This window comes from Oncorhynchus kisutch, linkage group LG21, assembly GCF_002021735.2.
Source record: "Oncorhynchus kisutch isolate 150728-3 linkage group LG21, Okis_V2, whole genome shotgun sequence".
Taxonomy (NCBI): Eukaryota; Metazoa; Chordata; class Actinopteri; order Salmoniformes; family Salmonidae; genus Oncorhynchus; species Oncorhynchus kisutch.
In genome coordinates, this window is record NC_034194.2 from 15,969,699 (window position 1) to 15,988,787 (window position 19,089).

Below are 19,089 nucleotides of genomic sequence, written 5' to 3' on the forward strand. Positions count from 1 at the left end.
ACTCTCTCCCAATTTGCCAGTGGGTGCAGTTATTATTAGATGTTATAACATTAGAATTGTCGACCTCGAGAATGAATGGTGCTGGTCAAGGAACAATTGAGGCCTGGACAAATGTACTTGACTCTAAAGAATAATCTCAGCTAAAGCCCAACACATACACTGAACAAAAATACAGTGGTGGAAAAAGTACCCAATTGTCAAAAGTAAAGATACCTTAATGAAAAATGAGTAAAAGTCTAAAAGTATTTGGTTTTAAATATACTTAAGTATCAAAACTAAAAGTATAAAAGTATAAAGTATAAAACATTTCAAATGGCTTATATTAAGCAAACCAGATGGAACATCTTTGAGAAGAATTTGATAGTCTTCCATATTGACATTACCAGAGAATTTAAAACATTTTTTTAACATAACATAGTATATGAGATAGATTTTGGCTTAATTAATTGTATTAATATTATGGTGTTTCTATTCCAAGAAAAACAAAACCCTCAGGGTTTCCGTTAGGATGGAATGGAAAATATGGTGCTGTACAGCGTGACGGTCGAGAGTAGGCTACAGCATAAGTGGATTGGAGGATTCTAAATTAATATCTAAGGGGCATAACATTTCCACACCCTAATTGTAGTGCAACCAAACTTTCAGTTGAGTGTATTTGCTCTTTGCCTTCTCTACTGGAAGTTGCTGTTGCTATGCAACCTCTTGCTAGCTAGTTAGCATAACAAACTACAAGTTAGAGATTTTTCGACTGGGTGTGTTCTTAAATTCAATCTGGAGTGGCTGCATTTATGAGCGTTGTCAAATTGTCCGTTTGTAAATTTGTAAACAGACCGTTTTGCTCTCGGAGCGCACACAGGACGTTCGGGCCGAGGAGTAGGGTTGATTTGAGCGTTCTGACCTTACAACTGCAGTCAAGCACCCAAGCTAACGTTGGCTAGCTTGCTAGCTACTTCCAGACACAAATGAGACCACTCAGACCATTTTACTCACCCTAGCAGAGCTGGTTAGGCAGTTTTCATGTTAACCAGAGCATTGTTGACTGTAACTGTACTGCTGGAAACAATTGAATTACACTTTTTGCCAACGTTTACTGACACCGGCCATATTCAGTAAAAAAAAAATTCTTCTTCAATTTACTGATTTCCTTAAATGAACTGTAACTCAGTAAAATATTTTGAATTTTTCATATTTTTGTTCAGTATACAAATATACAATTTAGAACGTTTAACACATACAAACTATATTATTTTCATAATACCTATTACAAACTACCTATTTTCTTAATATATATACTTTCCTTCCCACGGGGAAGGGGTGTTATTAAGAGGGGGATGGATGTAAAAGCAACCTTGGATGTTTAGGGGGGGGGGAGGTGGTGAAGGGTGGTGGGTGGTTGTGGTTGGATGGAGACATGTTGGATGGGTGTGGTTGGGGAAATGGGATAGGATGTTATGGGTGGAGGCTCTTTCTTTTCAGATTCCAAAGTAAAGTGATTCAATCATTTGTACTTATTTACATTTTGCATGTTTGGTCATGATATCTGCATTAGTGCTGTCTCCTCCCCAAGACACCCGCTTGATGGTTGAAATTAAATTACAGACACGTACTCACTGTTCCACGCCAATGGCTCCTTCTCACATAAGACAGTCAGAAGCAATAACATATTAAATTAATAAGTCTCCGGAGACTAAAGGAATCCGCTGTGCATGATATGGAATGATTACTTTTCCCATTCGCTATCATGCAGATACAAGGGCGGTGTGGAGATAAGAATTGTAGCAACCATTTAACAAGAAGGCACTAGAATGTATATCTTTATCAGGGCAGAACACGACTCGCTTCTGAGGAGATATATGGCGGGAAAAGCAGGACAGTGCAGATAAGAGTTGGTAGGGGGAATAGTGATATTTTCTGTGGCTTCGCGCGTTTGCCTTTTCAGATTCTTTCTCTGTGTTTTGACTGCCAATGATACTGTCCACTGCCCCCTTATTGTTCCCACTGAATATGGGAATTATACACAAACTAAGTGTTCATGTTTGAAAAGGCAATTTCATAATTGAAGTAATTTTAGTGTAACACTGAAGTGTCCGTGATACACAGCTGTGCATGCTGAGTGTGATCGCTTTTTATCCAGTTTCACTGAGACATTTAGCCTTTCTAGTGACCATATGGCACAGTGACCATATGTCCATTTCTGTCATTTGTATTGTGACTCCCCTCATGGGAAACACATTCTCTTCATAGCTGAGCAGTGATCATTCAGTCCACTACGTACCATACCCTCGCTCCTTCCTGCTCAAATTAGTCATGATAGGGCTATATTGTAACTAGGGACTGAGGTTATTCCTGGTCAAGACACAAGGTCAGGAAAGAAAAAAACTTGCCCAGAGTTTCTCTTGGCCATGTCGTACAGTATGGTAAGGTAAAACTCAGGGCCCTAGCCATGAGTCATGATTTCCCTCTTCCTCTCTGGTCACTGTAGGTGCTCGAATGGCTACTTTGGTCAGCCGACGGTTAAGGGAGGCTCGTGCCAGCTCTGCCAGTGTAACGGTAACCTGGACCTGGCCTCACCGCGGAGCTGCGACCCCATCACCGGCTCCTGTCTGAGGTGTCGGGATGGCTACGGGGGAACCACCTGCGACACCTGCGCCGAGGGGTTCTACGGGGACGCCATCAAGGCCAAAAACTGCCAACGTGAGTATAAGAAGTACATGAGTATCAGAGCCTGCAGTACGTTAAAGCCCCTGTCCCTGTCTGAGTCTCCTTTGAAGAGTGGAGTGTTGCTGTAATGTTATGCGAGCGCTGCCTGTCTGCCTGCCTGCCTGACAGACAGCCTGCATGCCAGATGTGGCGGTGTCTTTGAAAATGTTTGGCTTTGAGAATATGAGAATGTGTGCAGATGGTGACTGTCTGTGTAAATCCACATAAACAACCTGTGTTGACTTGCAAACTTCAATGCTCACCCCATAAAAGTTTATAATTCATCTGCCTCTCTGTTCTCAGCTGTACAGTCTGCGACGTTGACAATGTTTGGATGAAGATAACTAATTAGTCTCAGTTTACCAAAACGACCCATTTGACGATGATGCCAAGATAATAAAAAAATGTATTACAGCTTATCACGGCTCATAGCCAAACGAATTCCTGATTTATAACTCTTGATATACAGCTGCGATAAAGACGACAAAGAAATGATCGAGGTATTGGTAGTGATTGACAGTACATTAAGACTATAGACTGGTAAAGCACAATAGTTAAACATGCAGCTAATGCCTCTATAGACTTCTACAATAGAATGGAATAGCTGCCTTCATCTGCAGTGATAAAAGGCAGGCGCACTACTTCCGTTTGAATGAAATCTGTCGAACGAAAAAAGTAGGTTGGTGAGAAGAAGTCCATTTTCGCTGACTTAGTCTGGATGTCCTAACTGATTATTGTGGTGGTGGTGGTGGTGGTGGTGGGGCATTTTGGGCGGACATGGAGTAATCAACATTAGGAATGCAGAAACAGGGCCGTCGTTGATGGAAATTGCCCATGCTATCACGGTGGCAGGGAAAACAAGTTGATGATCATTGTCACAGATCTCTTCAACTTAATGTGGCTGACGCACAGTGTAATCTTGTTGATGGTTTCAGTGTGCGATGAAACCATCAACCCGACTCGTTCTCTCTTTCTCTCAGACAGCCCGAATTAAAAACTTGACCCACTTTAGATCCCATCTGGACTCCATGCTGTCAGGGTGAGAAAGGGAGTCTTACAACTCATACTCATTCCAACCTGTTAAACATTGAATAAATGCAGGCATTTTTAAACCTTACGTGGGCGACTGAGCACAGTACAAAGACAGAAAAAACAGCAAATGTCCCCTCCAACCAGTCCTATAGGAAACCATCTGTGCCTGTGTTTTCTCTTGCAGATCACTAGGACTTTTTAAAGTAAATAATGAGCCGGTTATACAATGCAAATGTGTTCCTGTGTCTAGCAATCTGAAAGCGGTTGGATTTGCGTACTCTGTATGAGTTGATGACAATAGACAGTAGTACTGCACAGCAATAGGACCGAAGAGAACAAGAGGATATAGTTGTACTGTACAGTACATACCCTTATCTGAGAGGGCCTTGTTGAGGCTGAACTTAGACTGATCCTTGTTATTCTAAATCTGATTCATTCAACTGATATCCCCTCCTCCCCTCTTCTCCTCCCCACCCCTCTCATTGGTCTACAGATTGCCAGTGTCACAACAATGGCTCTGTGTCGGAGGTCTGCCACCAGGAGAATGGGCAATGCCCATGCAAGCAGCATGTGGTGGGACGGCAGTGTGACGAGTGCATGGTAGGTCACCAAAGTATCAGCTGTCATTCCGAATCTTGTCAATTCGGTCACTATGTCATTTTATCATTGGGATACCCATAAAAAGGTGGACAATCTATGGGGACATTTTAAATCAGTTACTGCGTCAGATACTGTTGATTAGTAACGCTGATGTCTGAAGTTGGTTTCACAAATATATTGTCATCTAAATATTTCCCAAAGTTTTAGGGTGACGACCTCATTTATACTCAGTACCTCAGACATTCACAGATAACTAACTTCCTGCCCCTCACTGCTCCTGGTGAATGAAGCCCAATTGTTGGTGGGATGCAGAGGAGCAGGTGTGTAAGCCGTGCTCCTGCAGCCGTACAGGGGCCATGTCCCAGCGCTGCGACCTTGAGGGACGTTGTATCTGTAAGCCCGGCTTCGTGGGCCATCGCTGCGACCTGGGTCGCCAGGGTTACGAGCGTCGGGAGACGCGCAGGCCAATAGAGAGGGTCCGGCTGCAGCAGGTCCAGCGCTGGGGCTCGTCCCGCTCTGGGGGCTGTCCCAGGGCAGCCTACCGCACCTCAGCGGTAAAGACAGTAAAGATTTGCAGCACTGAGTGTTTTAGTGTGTTAGTGTGCTGTGATGCATCCCAAGCCTGCCCAGCCAACCACCCACCTACCCACCCACCCACCCACCAACCCATCCGCCGACCACCCATCCACCCACCAACCAACCAAGCCTGCCCAACCAACCCACAGGGTCCATAGTTATAATTTTGCCTCACCTAGCCACGACGAACATGTCCATCCCAGACCCTGACTATATGTGACTGCAACCTGACCCCACTTCAAACCTGACCATATAGGCCTTCTCTGACCGACCACAACTGACCACTCACCATCTTCCGAACAGAACAGATCTGATGTGTACTGGCTGGACCACAGCATGACTCTAACCTGACCTGAGCTGACATGACACATTGCCTGGTCAGCAGTAAGCCTCTGACCTTAATGACTGTATGTGAAACAGCCTGGCGCTCCACTCTTCTTAGCCTCTGCTTTCTGCTCAGGTTTCACCTGGACCTGTCACTGAGTAGCCTTGTGTGATACAGGCTGCACATACTAATGCATATTTTAATTGAGCTAGAATTGTACATATATGAACTATTATGTACCGTATGTAAATATCCATATACTGGTTGCAGATAAGGTATAGGCGCAGAACAGCATTCTTTAGATATACAGATGTAGGATCTTAATTTGACCCATATTGTCGCAGCAAAATAATCCTCCAGCAACAGGATTTGAACGTTTAGTCCATAACATGAAAAGTGAAATACTATTAATATAATTGTGTGTTAGTGCAGGTTTTTAGTTCATTTGTGTAAATCACAAAGCTCATCTGCATTTTTTGCAGGTGCAGGAATGCAATTCTCAGCAGAGTGATCCAATTAAGATCCTACGTTTGTACTGTGCAGCTAGATGTAATTGTAAATCCTTGAGGTGTTGAAGAAATACTTTAATGCACAGTGTGATTAAGTCAGATAGTAATCTACATTGTAAAGAGGTGATTGAGGATTTTTGGAAATATCCAGCCCCCACTAGACCCTTCAATTGATGTGAGATCTCTTCATAAGTTGTTGTTCTATAATATTGCTCACTCATCAAGCCAGACCTTTACGTTGTGATAGTTAATTATTCAGCCTTTCTTACGGCATTCAGCTTAATTGAACTCTTATTTAAAAGTTCAGTTTTTTCACCTTGGTCAGTGGCAGTGTTCGGGAAGCTACTCTGAAAATATAGTGTACCAAGCTACCAATTACTTCACACTAAAGACACACTAAAGCTACCCTTAAGGAAAACATGGTTTACTTACCTTAAGTTACTTTGATAAAAAGTAGTTTGCTCCAAAAATGTCATAGACTACAAATTGCAAGAACAGATCACTATAGTATATTATGTTAACCGAATGTGTAATTTAACCTACTAAACACAAAAATGAGGTTTCGAGTGAGAATTAGCCAAGGCAATGATTGCCTACTTCACTCATATTGTGTGCAACGCTAACACACCAGGCTGGAACCACGCTATACCCAACCACATTACACACAACCACGCTACACACAACCACATTACACACAACCACACTACACACAAACATGCTACACATACACGCATTTTTCTTTAGCTGTGCTGACAAGAGTAAGCAGGCACTTCTCACACACAGACGTCAGTCATCCCTAACACAACACCTGGTTGCTGCTCAGGCGCTAACCGCTCTCTGTCAATCAATCAGCCATCCATTTCCACTCCCACCTCCGAGACAGCTGGATCCACATGGGTTGGTGGAAGCATCCCACCAGGACTCCCAGCACCCCCAGAGAGAGCTCCCCGGAGGGGGGGGGGGGGGGGTGTGTGCTACCTACCACCGTCACCATTCCTTCCTGTTGAAGGGAGAATAATGCAGATTGCCAGCCAGGCAGGAGCTGTTGGCTCCTCATATAATCAGATTCATATCGAACCATCTGTCTCTGGCTGCCTCCTTTCCCCGTCGCCTCGCCTTCTATAGTTACAATTCCCATTTACTTATTCACCACATGTTGCTGCATTTATAGTGAGACATGGGCATTTCCTCTGCCCGACGCACGGAGAAATGAGTTTATATTAGATTATGTTTTGGACTATGTTGTATATCCTCACCATCAATTGAATTGTTACTATTGTTACTACGGTTCAAATAATGTTTTCTCGTACAGAGACGTTATTGTATGCTGTGTGTTCTTGAAAACTTAGTCTGAAGTATTGAGCTGTGTGTTTTACAGTGTTTGCGGTGTGTCACTGTGTGCTGTACCTGTTTGCTGTGGTAATAGCATCCTATGTCTGTCTATGACAGCTCTCTGGAGTCCCTGAATGACCTCAGTGTCTCTGTGCTGTCTCCCAGCCCCAGACTTACGGCATTCAGTCCGCTGGAGTCTGTGCCCCCTGCAACTGTAACTCCTTTGGGTCCAAGTCCTTTGACTGTGACGAGTCGGGCCAGTGCCGGTGCCAGCCTGGTGTCACTGGGCCCAAGTGTGACCGATGCGCTCCGGGACACTTCAACTTCCAGGAGGGTGGCTGCGCACGTAAGAACTGACTGCCATCTAACTAATTGATGTCTGCAAAGAACTTTTGGTCAATACAACACATGAATACATCTTATTTAGATTTGATTACCGCTTTCCTTGATGTTAAATGCTGGATGACCTCAAACCAAAAAGGGTATTTACTCTCTTCCAGGTTTAATGGAAAGTTGTGGTGCTGAGCCTATTCTGCTGTTTTGAGTAGAGTTTGTTTTTCCTGCCCCTTTCCCAGCGTGCCAGTGCACCCATGTGGGGAATAATTGCGACGCCAACACAGGACAGTGCGTCTGCCCTCCCAACACCGTGGGGGAGAGATGTGACAAATGTGCCCCCAATCACTGGGGTCATGATATCATGGCGGGCTGCAAGGTACACCTTACTTCACCTCATCTCACGCCACTCCCCTCCAAACTAGTCCTGTCTGGCTCTTTCCTGGAGTTAGGCCTATTCTTTTGTTGATAAAAAATGCTCATTAAAAAGGTTTAGCAAAATAACTTCAACTTTTATAGTACGGAACATTCACAAAATAGAAATTAAAACCGCACAGAAGTGCTTTGAGATTTAATGGCGAAACACATCATGGGATTACTGCTGTGACGATATGCATAATTGTATAATTAATTTTGCAGCCAATGTTTTAACCCGCTTTTGTGGAAGGTCTGTGGAATGTTTACTATGTGAAGCCGATGGATTAACCCTTTGTGACTGGGTATTGATTAATATAATGGTACATTGATTATGAATAGTTGACCATCTCCTCCACAGGCCTGTGGCTGTAACCAGGTGGGCTCAGTGACGCAGCAGTGTAACCCCAACACCGGCTGCTGCATGTGCCGGGACCAGTTCCAGGGAGAGAAGTGCAGCGAGTGTAAACTGGGCTACCGGGACTTCCCACAATGCATTTCCTGCAAATGCAACGTGGCAGGTTCAGACAGCCAGACCTGTGATGCAGACCAGGATGTGTGCGCCTGTGCAGACAGGACTGGACAATGCAGCTGCAAGGTAATCCACAACCATCAGTTAATTGTGGTCTACTCTATTTACTATCTATATACTCTACTATTCTCATCTAGAATATTCATCATAGGATGCTGTGTCAAGTGATTGCATCAGACCTCTCCAAATAAGTGACGACAAGAAACTACAATGAAATTCTCCCAAAAGAAACCAAAGCCAGCTCTCCTGGCACCTCCCTGATGTCTAGCCAGCACTGACTTAATCCAAGTAGCTTTCACTGCCAGTTTCACATTTTAAACTTGGAGTTACATAGCGTAACTAGGCCTGTATTTTCTAAGCCTCACTGCAACTACCTGGAAATGTCCCATTAGAATGACTAAGGCAGATTGCTCCATATTGCCTGTGTTTCAACAGCAGCACTCTAGCTCTCCGTACCTTCCCTATCTGAGCTCAGCATAGGGGCCTGTCGCCATCCTCTGCCTGGTTGCCAGCATCGAACAAACCCGGAGCCAGGCAAACAAAACCCAGGCAGGCAGGGTAGCGTCTGTGTGGGGGAGGAAGTGTGAGATGGAAATAGACCTGACATGGGGGGAAGGCATTCAGATTAGCTAGCGCCAGGCAGGCAGGCGTCGCCATCCCCGACTCCGTGCCTCACAGTGACAGTGCTGTGACATTGTGACAGGCTGTCACATAGGGGCCACCTATGAGAGGTGATGACTCTCATTAATACACACACACACACACACAGAGAGAGAGAGAGAGAGAGAGAGAGAGAGAGAGAGAGAGAGAGAGAGAGAGAGAGAGAGAGAGAGAGAGAGAGAGAGAGAGAGAGAGAGAGAGAGAGAGAGAGAGACCCAGTAAAAAGCCACTTTCTACTCTGAAGTAAGGTGACACATGCAGAAGAGATGATTGTTGTTGTTGGGTCTCTTGTTGTACTGTTGTGTGTGTGTGCATCTTCCCTCGCTGGATGTTTATTTTAGACTACTGGGATGGAAGGATAGAGATAAGAGGTTGATGGGTTTAGGGATTGTTAGTGATGGAGACTGACTGGAGGGGTGATGGACACGGTGATGGGGTGGCGTGGGTCTGTGTATTCCATGAAGCCATGGCAATAGAATTTCTGGCATCCTTAGCATCCTCCTTAAAGTTCAACCCACAGACTGGTGTGTAAACAAAGCGTTAATATGTAGTTCATGGCACAACCAATGTCTGTTATGAATGCTGCTTCTCAGTTCTGGATGCGTTGGGAGTGTATTAGCTAGGGGAAAGCATCAGATAAAATAGAAGGGAAAAGTTCCATATGAAATAGTGTTTTTGGGTGTGATGCACTGTTATCAGGGCTGTCACTGTGTGTGTCTGCTGTACGCGGGTGTATGCCCCTTATCATTCCTTCTCAGACACATGTCACTGTGGTACACATGCACAGTAGCCCCTTTGACATGCACCTACTGTATCTACACACATGGCTGCCTTTGGATTCTTGTGAATATCACCTTCTTTGATCAGTCCAGAGCAGAATAGGCGAAGAGCACAAGAGATATGACTTTTTCCGCCACTGTTATTTATAGCTCGGCTCTGTCTTAAATCAAATATCTCTCTTGGCCTATATTATCTTTGCAAATCTGTTCAGATTGATTTTATATTTGTTCTTATGTATACTTTACTGAAAACGTCCTTTTTTTTGTGTGTGTGGACAATATTGGTCATCAGCCATTTTGGACTTGGACTGTGTCTTAATTCCTGAGTGTTCGGTCCCCAGGTGAATATACAGGGTCTGAAGTGTGACCAGTGTAAGTCGAGGACTTTCGGCCTGAGCACAAGAAACCCACTAGGCTGCAGTCAGTGTTACTGCTTTGGTATGTCCAGCACCTGTACTGAGGCACAGGGCCTCATCCGCATGTGGGTAAGTCAAGTCATGAAGAAACAGAGAGACTGCTGCTGTTTTCTGAATGATTTAATATTCACATTTTTATTCAGAACTGTCAACACTTCACTCAACACTTTTATAAGCCGTGAAACGCCCTGTCCCTTTCCACTCGCGCGGCAAAGTGTATCAATATATTTGCGTTGTTGTTAGCCACTTGCGTCTCTCTAAAAATCGAGGAGTAGCTTATTTCAGAAATAAATTAAATGCGATCGAGTTTCACTCGTCAGCTGGAAGACAGTGTCCCATTTTTGGTCAGTCAGCAGGAGGAGGAAGAGCTGATGAACAGTGAGAGGCAGACTCTCCACCGCTCGCGCTCTCCCTCCCTCCATCCACTGAGACTGACCATCACAATAAAATCAAATAAAAAACATGCTAACGATTTCAATTTATGGCTCACAAGTAATAGGCCTATAACAAATTATATATTACCAGTGTGATCATATACCTTCCGTTTGAAAATATAATTTTAAAATGGTCTGAGAAGAACACCATTGGCAGGGCAATTCAAGGATAGCCAATATGCAGTAATGTATTGAGCCTACAGCCTACTGCATAAACCTCATTGTTTTTTAATAGGTTAATGTTGCGTAGGCGTACGTTTTTTTAAAAGTCATGTTTAAATGGCCTGCTTTTTCACTCAGAAAGGGGTCTCGGCACAGAAAAGGTTGGTGACCACTGTTCTATGCTTTCTTGATATAGGCTACTTAATATTGGGCTATGATAAAACAACATTTGTTCTCATGCAACAGTTAACAAACATGAATTAGTCCGATTACACTTTACAACTTACTGTATGTGCAACCACAAGTACTGAAATAGTCTAGAGAGAAATGCCACAACACAGCTATATGATTTTATGGGAAACAGGGTAAATATTAATTTCATGAAAGTGGTTCTCCTCCATTGATTCATTCCCAACCAGGTATTTACTCTCCATCTTATTTCCCTGTCATTTATGGAACGTAGTGAGAACCAGGGGGACCAAGCACAAACAGAAGGATAATATATATTATAGCCTCGTACAGTGGGTGGGAGAGGGTTTATTGGGGGCTTGGAGCAGGCAGAGGCTGGGAGCTGCAGCTTCCCTGTTTGTTTTTAATAAGGATTTTCTGCCAGAGCGCCTCAGACCTGATAACCCTCCATCCGCTGTGTCCATGGAGACCGCGGCTGAGGACATCGGAAGAGGGACCCTTCTTTCATATAAATGGAAACGACAAACAAATTAAATAAAGGTTGCCGTCCCAAAGTTAATCTAAGTTTGTTTGCTTTAAGATGAAGAGAGAAAAAAGACAGACATTTGAGAATCCTCTCCTTCATTCATTGGAAGTCAGGAGATTCTCTCTAAGTCAGTGAGTCATGAGATTGCATGGTGAGGTGAGGGGCACAGCCTGCCCCCCCTGGAGCCTTTAGTGAGCCATTTGCTGGATATTTAGATGGGAAGGGAGGGCAAATTTAAAACAGGGGCCTCAGAGGCATAGTCTACTGTAGAGAAGTGGCTTCTTAAATATATGCATGTTCCACTTGCCCAATTAAACACATCTCTGGCCTGCCCTCAGGATGTGAAATGCATTTTAATCTACAACTATGTGTGAGGCTGAGTCCTGGTGTGTTATTGGAGAATACAGTTGTCCAATGTCACAGAGGCTGTTTTCCTTTTGAAAAACACTTGCATCGCTCTCTCGCAACATAGGCCATTTAAACCCTTGGGACAGAGCTTCCCAAATACAACCCTTTATCTGTGTATTTTGTGTGACATTAAGGCCAATAAGTGATGCTGTTTGTTTGTTGTGTCTGTGCTGCTGTAGCTGTCCCTGAAACCAGAGCAGACCAAGCTGCCCCTAGTGGACAAAGCCAACCTGCAAGAGACCACAAGCGGAGTGACCTTCCAGCACCCAGAGATCATCGCTAACGCTGACCTGGTCACCCAGAAGCTGACCGAACTCTACTACTGGAGACTGCCTGAACAATTCCATGGTTCCATGGTGAGAGCACCCTCCTCTCGATGTTATTTAAACCCCAAGTTGATAACAGGTGTACAATTGAATCCTTATAGTGGTTAGAGCGTTGGACTAGTAACCGAAAGGTTGCAAGATCGAATCCCCGAGCTGACAAGGTAAAAATCTGTCGTTCTGCCCCTGAACAAGGCAGTTAACCCACTGTTCCTAGGCCGTCATTGAAAATAAGAATTTGTTCTTTAACTGACCTGCCTAGTTAAAGAAAGGTAAAATAAAAAATGTCATTAAAAAATATACTGTATGTAGTTGCTCGGGACTGCTTTACGTATAGACTATGCTTACACTGAACCCAAACCCATGCACATATCCGGAGTGACAATACATGTATTTGAATTGAGACCTGGTGAACAATACTGCTTTGAAATACTTTCTAACTTGCACTTATCAGGAGTTGACTGTATTCTGTTCAGAGATGTGAATAGTACTAACAAGCTTCTTTACTTGGATGTGGTTTCTCCTCTTTAGATCACAGCCTACGGCGGCAAGCTGAAGTACGCCATCTACTTTGAGGGGCGTGACGAGACAGGCCGCACCTCCTACGAACCCCAGGTCATCATAAAGGGAGGGCCCAACAGAGACAAGGTGATGGTCCGCCACATGCAGGGACTGCAGATTGGACAACTCACCCGGCACGAGATCGACATGACAGAGGTAAGGACATAAGCCAGTGTTTCCCAAACTAGGGGTCGTGACCCCATGTGGGGTCACCTAATTTGAAAATGGGGTCGCGTGAGAAAAGTTGCACCTCATAGAACTGGGGTTACGCCAGTAACCTCCGGTAGCTGTCAGATGAGGTTGTAATAAACAGAGCGGTTTCTGTTTTCTTCCTACAAATGTGGCTTTTGAACGGTTGAAGCTACAAAACATTAGGACCCTATCACTGAACGATAAGACACTCTGGAACATGTACATACAGTACACACCATTTCCCTCTGCTATGCCCACAAGTCGTGAGACCCGATTGGACGAGACCAGGCACTAAATCAGACTGGAGGAAAAAGAACATCATCAACGATGATCCATCCATCCATACAACATTATTGACTGACGATCTTCTGAACTTCCCAATACCTTTCTGATGCATTCCAGTCACTTCACACCATACTTTCAGATTTAAATACGGTCAAAAGTACTGTCAGACTGTTTTGTAATAGACTGTCATAACCCACATTTTAAAAAGTCAACATTGGCTTTGGATTACGTGGTGGGTGTCGCGAAAAATGTTTCATGTCAATATGGGGTAAAGGGCCAAACTAGTTTGGGAACACCCATGGCATAGGCTTACATGGTGGACCGTCTCTTGTCTTGTTGTTACAGTTTCCTAATGTCTAAGGATGCAGTCAGATCCATTTGCCACGGAAACTTGCTTGTGTTGTTAAACAATTATGGTCCTTTTGTGGTGGATGCCATGCAAGTGCATCTCTTGTCATTGTCCTAAAAACTTTTCAAAGCTAGATTCTAACCTCAGGAGATGTTGTATGAGAAATTGACTTTGAAGTGATCATAGAATTAGGAATTCAAATACTTTATACCACAGCGTTGTTGAATTCTCGTTTCTGATTGATAAGAAGGGCATTCTAGAATAGACATTAATACCAGATAACGGGACAGTTGGAAAAGATATCGGGACACCTTGCAGTCATGCAGTATGTGCCTACGCGTACAGATCGTACTTGCTACAAAGCTATGCTAACATTCCATTGAAACAACGCAGTCAATCCACAGCCATGCACTGGCTGAAATCAGTTGATGATAGGACTTACTGTAGACAAGTTGTAAATGCAACAGGTTGTGATATTGTATCATATAATAGCACTAACAGCTTTCCAATTAAAAATGTTTTGAGACATTTATGGTCTGTTTGCATATATTTTAGAGGCTATTTATATCGAACATGTGTATAAAGAGTACCATCCAAAAGTTTGAACACACCTACTCATTCCAGGGCTTTTCTTTATTTAGACTGTTTTCTACACTGTAGAATAATAGTGGAGACATCAAAACTATGAAATAACTCATAAGGAATCATGTAGCAACCAAAAAAAAGTTTAAAAAATCAAAAATATATATATATTTGAGATTCTTCAAAGTAGCCACCCAAAGTAGCCTTGATGACGGATTTGCACACTCTTGGCATTCCCTCCACCAGCTTCACCTGGAATGCTTTCCAACGGTCTTGAAGGAGTCCCCACATACACTACCGTTCAAAAGTTTGTGGTCACTTAGAAATGTCCTTGTTTTTGGAAGAAAATGTTAAAAATTGTCCATTACAATAACATAAAATTGATCAGAAATACAGTGTAGACAATGTTGTAAATTATTATTGCAGCTGTAAACTGCAGATTTTGTATGGAATATATACATACTTTAGGCGTACAGAGACCCATTATCAGCAACCATCACTCCTGTGTTCCTGTGGCACGTTGTGTGAGCTTATTCAAGTTTATCATTTTAAAAGGCTAATTGATTATTAGAAAACGCTTTTGCAATTATGTTAGCACAGCTGAAAACTGTTGTTCTGATTAAAGAAGCAATAAAACTGACCTTCTTCACGAGACTAGTTGAGTATCTGGAGCATCAGCATTTGTGGGTTCGATTATAGGCTCAAAATGACCAGGAACAAAGACCTTTATTCTGAAACTCGTCAGTCTATTCTTGTTCTGAGAAATGAAGGCTATTCCATGTGAGAAACTGCCCAGAAACTGAAGATCTCGTACAATGCTGTGTACTACTCCCTTTACGGAACAGCGCAAATTGTCTCTAAACAGAATAGAATGAGGAGTGAGAGGCTGAGCACCTGTTGGCTGCTTTTCCTTCACTCTGCAGTCCATCTCATCCCAAACCATCTCAATTGGGTTGAGGTCAGGTGATTGTGGAGGCCAGGGCATCTGATGCAGTACTCCATCACTCTCCTTGGTCAAATAGCCCTTACACAGCCTTGAGGTGTGTTTTGGGTCATTGTCCTGTAGAAAAACAAATGATACTCCCACTAAGTGCAAACCAGATGGGATGGCATATTGCTGCAGTATCGCTGTGGTTTCCATGCTGGTTAAGTGTTCTAAATAAATCACAGACAGTGTCACCAGCAAAGCACCCCCACACCATCACACCTCCTCCTCCATGCTTCAAGGTGGGAATCACACATGCGGAGATCATCCGTTCACCTACTCTGCGTCTCACAAAGACACAGCGGTTGGAACCAAAAATCTCAAATTTGTACTCATCAGACCAAAGGACATATTTCCCCCGGTCTAATGTCCATTGCTTGTGTTTCTTGGCCCAAGCAAGTCTCTTATTATTATTGGTGTCCTTTAGTTGTGGTTTCTTTGCAGCAATTTGACCATGAAGGCCTGATTCACACAGTCTCTTCTGAACAGTTGATGTTGAGATGTGTCTGTTACTTGAACTGAAGGAAGCATTTTTTGGGGCAGCAATTCCTGAGTCTGGTAACTCCAATGAACTTATTCTCTGCAGCAGAGTTAACTCTGGGTCTTCCTTTCCTGTGGCGGTCCTCATGAGAGCCAGTGTCATCATAGCACTTAGCAGTTGATGGTTTTTGCGAATGCACAAGAAACCTTCAAAGTTCTTGAAATGTTCCGCATTGACTGACCTTCATATCTTAAAGTAATGATGGACTGTTGTTTCTCTTTGCTTATTTGAGCTGTTCTTGCCATAATATGGACTTGGTCTTTTACCAAATAGGGCTATCTTCTGTCTATCTTGTCACAACACAATTCCACAAATTAACTTTTTAATTGAAATGCATTCCAGGTGACTACCTCATGAAGCTTGTTGAGAAATTGCCAAGAGTGTGCAAAGCTGTCATCAAGACAAAGGGTGGCTACTTTGAAGAATCTCAAATATAAAATATATGTTCATTTAACACTTTTTTTGTAGGTGTTATTTCAGTGTTTTGATGCCTTCCCTATTATTCTACAATATAGAGCATTGTAAAAATAGAGAAAAACTCTGTAGTGAATAGGTGTGTCCAAACTTTTGACTGGTACTGTATATAAAATAATTATCTTACACCATTTCTGATATATCACATGCCTTACTTTTATTTTCCTGCATAAGTAAAATTAGGATTATGCCACCACTGCCATTCATTCCAATTAGACTGGTGGCTGCCATTTTCACTACTTTCTGGAACTTTGAGGGTTTACTCTCGAGTAATTGAATAGGATCTCGATGCCAGTGATGTCATCAACATGTTTTGTTTTTCAGCACGAGTGGAAGTACGAAGACAAGAAGGCCATGACACGCGAGGACTTCATGGACGTGCTGTTTTATGTTGACTACGTCCTCATCAAGGCTTCCCATGGGAACATGATGAGACACAGCAGGCGAGCTCTCCTCTCTGTCTTTTGTCTGAACACACAATGGGCTAGACCGAAACATACCGTTAGAGGGCTGTTGACGCTACACTCTTTCTTTTAGTGTCATGGTCAGGTTAGTCATGTTAACATGGATAACCCTCTGTATTTAACCGTGACATGTTCATTCCATTTAACGAACAAGGGGCAATAGCGTTTGATCACATCATGTTTCAAGTATAGTTGTATCATTGACATTGGTTCACATGGCTGTCGCACTCCCTGTCTCTATCTCTCTCTCTCTACTAAAACACAGGATCTCTGAGATTTCTATGGAGGTGGCAGAGGAGGGAAGGCCGTCCGTGGAGAGTGAGCGGGCCCACCAGATAGAGAAGTGTGACTGCCCCCTGGGCTACTCCGGCCTGTCCTGTGAGGTAAGCTAGCTAGCCACTGAGACAGCTGTGTCTCTGTGTCTCCCATCAGAGCATCAGCCATGGCGACAGGGTCATCCATCAGAGAGGGGTATGTGTGTGTGTGTGTGTGTGTGTGTGTGTGTGTGTGTGTGTGTGTGTGTGTGTGTGTGTGTGTGTGTGTGTGTGTGTGTGTGTGTGTGTGTGTGTGTGGCAGTCAGTCACAGTCCAATCAAAGCCACAGACATGGAGACAGGAGGAAACAGCTGTTAGAAACCCTCCACAAGACAATCCTTCTCATCAAAACTGCCAGCTCTATCTCTCTTTCTCCCTCTCTTTCTCACAGCTCCATCCAGACACATCCAAAGCTCCCCCACTCTTTAGCGCAGCTCTAATACACTCCTAATTAACTCTTGTGTTACTACGACAACTTCCATCCAAACCTGAGTGTTACTGATGTGTCTCCTACTGGATTCCTCATAAAGGTGGCTATAAACAAACCAGACAGATGGCACGTATTTGAAGCTGCCACATAGTTAATAAAGTATTTTTAAACAGGCGTTTATCGTGTTTGCTGGGAACAGATGGCTTCTCAAATTGACCCGATTAATTCTCAGTACGTGTGTCTCGTTGGAGCTCCAGTGGAGCCTGGCACTACCGTGAGCGGCTCGGGGGGGGGGGGGGGGGGGGGGTAGGGTGTAACAGCCTAACCAGTAACCGTGTGTCTGTCTCTGTTTTGCCCATCGGCAGGAATGTGGGGCCGGGTTTTACCGCCTGTCTGCCCGCAGCGGTGGCGCAGCCTCCAGAGCAGGCATCGGGAGCTGTGCGCAGTGCCAGTGCAACAGGCACAGTGAGGCCTGTGACCCAGAGACATCCATCTGCCAGGTAAGGTCTTTACAAAGTCCCCATGACCTGAGGAGAAGGGTGTCGTTGGCACTGGTTGGCAGGCTGCCCTGTGACTGCACCCATACCCGCCCACTCTACTCTACTCTCTGCCATAGATGGGTAATTAGCCCAACGCTTTACTTTTCAGCTCCGTTTCACATTTACATCAGCCCAGACCTTTATCTAGCCAATGAAAAACTCTCCTCCTTTTATCCTCTATCTTCTCAGCTCCCCTGGTTTTCAAACCAGCTCTCAGTCTAAACAGTTGCACTTTCTCCAAGTGTAGAGGATCAGCAGATTTGTTCAGAAGCAATTTGATTGGCCACATGGTCCACTGCCACCAGGAAGTAGAGCATAGGTTAGTGTCTGGGGTAGATTTGACTTGGAAATACTAGCAGAGACGTTACGCTAGAGAGAAGTCCATGCTGTTTAATGTGGGACATAATGTGCCCTTCAAATATAAAACAGGGCCTTTTGGTCAAGTTAATGACCAACAAAGCTCTTATTCTCTGCTTCCCAAATCTTCCCCTAGAGCACATGGAAGCCAGCCCTGCCTCATGTAATAGTGTGGAACTGGAACTCTATGTTGTCAAAGCAATCCCAGCTTTCATTTGTATTTGTGCTAATAACAATATCATTTGCATTTTACGAAGCAGGCAAATTGAAAATGTTAAATGAGTTTGTACAGCGTAATTTGGTTAATTGAGGTACACAGGAAGTTAATGAACGTCTTTGGAATACCACGGCTCAGTAGGCCGCAACTTCCGCTGACTGATTAGTATTGCCTCTCTCAATTGTCAGTTTGGCACTTTTTCTCAGAGCAGAGCGGTTGAGAGAGGAGAGGAAAACAGCTCTGGGCTGACAGAGCTCACACTCTGGAAGGGCCCTCACTTCAAAACAACAGCTAAAATACATCCACCCTCCACCTCGACAGCCACTGGGTTTTAGTTTGATTCTGCAGGTGTAGCCTATTTGAAGTGAATGGTTGTGAATGTGGATATGATATTAGTGAAGGGACGGGTGTCTTCTCTACAGAACTGCCAGCACGACACAGAGGGGGACAGGTGTGAACGCTGTGCCCCAGGATACTATGGTGTAGTGAGGGGCAGACCTGACGACTGCAAGCCCTGTGCCTGCCCCCTCACCAAACATGAGAACAAGT

General features: G+C 44.0%; 1 protein-coding gene across 9 annotated transcripts in view; it reads left to right on the top strand.

Moving 5' to 3' along the window:
- Window positions 1-19,089, top strand: part of lama2 (laminin, alpha 2) — a 137,600-nt gene that overhangs the window by 77,541 nt on the left and 40,970 nt on the right. For 7 of the 9 annotated variants that reach the window (XM_031800294.1, XM_031800298.1, XM_031800296.1 and 4 more), the window contains exons 19-31: window positions 2,483-2,694; window positions 4,226-4,332; window positions 4,623-4,886; window positions 7,240-7,420; window positions 7,650-7,786; window positions 8,183-8,419; window positions 10,134-10,277; window positions 12,107-12,283; window positions 12,782-12,967; window positions 16,544-16,662; window positions 16,949-17,066; window positions 17,793-17,927; window positions 18,963-19,087. In XM_031800294.1, the coding sequence (XP_031656154.1) occupies window positions 2,483-2,694; window positions 4,226-4,332; window positions 4,623-4,886; window positions 7,240-7,420; window positions 7,650-7,786; window positions 8,183-8,419; window positions 10,134-10,277; window positions 12,107-12,283; window positions 12,782-12,967; window positions 16,544-16,662; window positions 16,949-17,066; window positions 17,793-17,927; window positions 18,963-19,087 (2,142 nt within the window). The remainder of the gene's footprint in view (window positions 1-2,482; window positions 2,695-4,225; window positions 4,333-4,622; window positions 4,887-7,239; window positions 7,421-7,649; window positions 7,787-8,182; window positions 8,420-10,133; window positions 10,278-12,106; window positions 12,284-12,781; window positions 12,968-16,543; window positions 16,663-16,948; window positions 17,067-17,792; window positions 17,928-18,962; window positions 19,088-19,089) is intronic. The other 2 variants (XM_031800300.1, XM_031800301.1) reach the window with 1 other exon arrangement.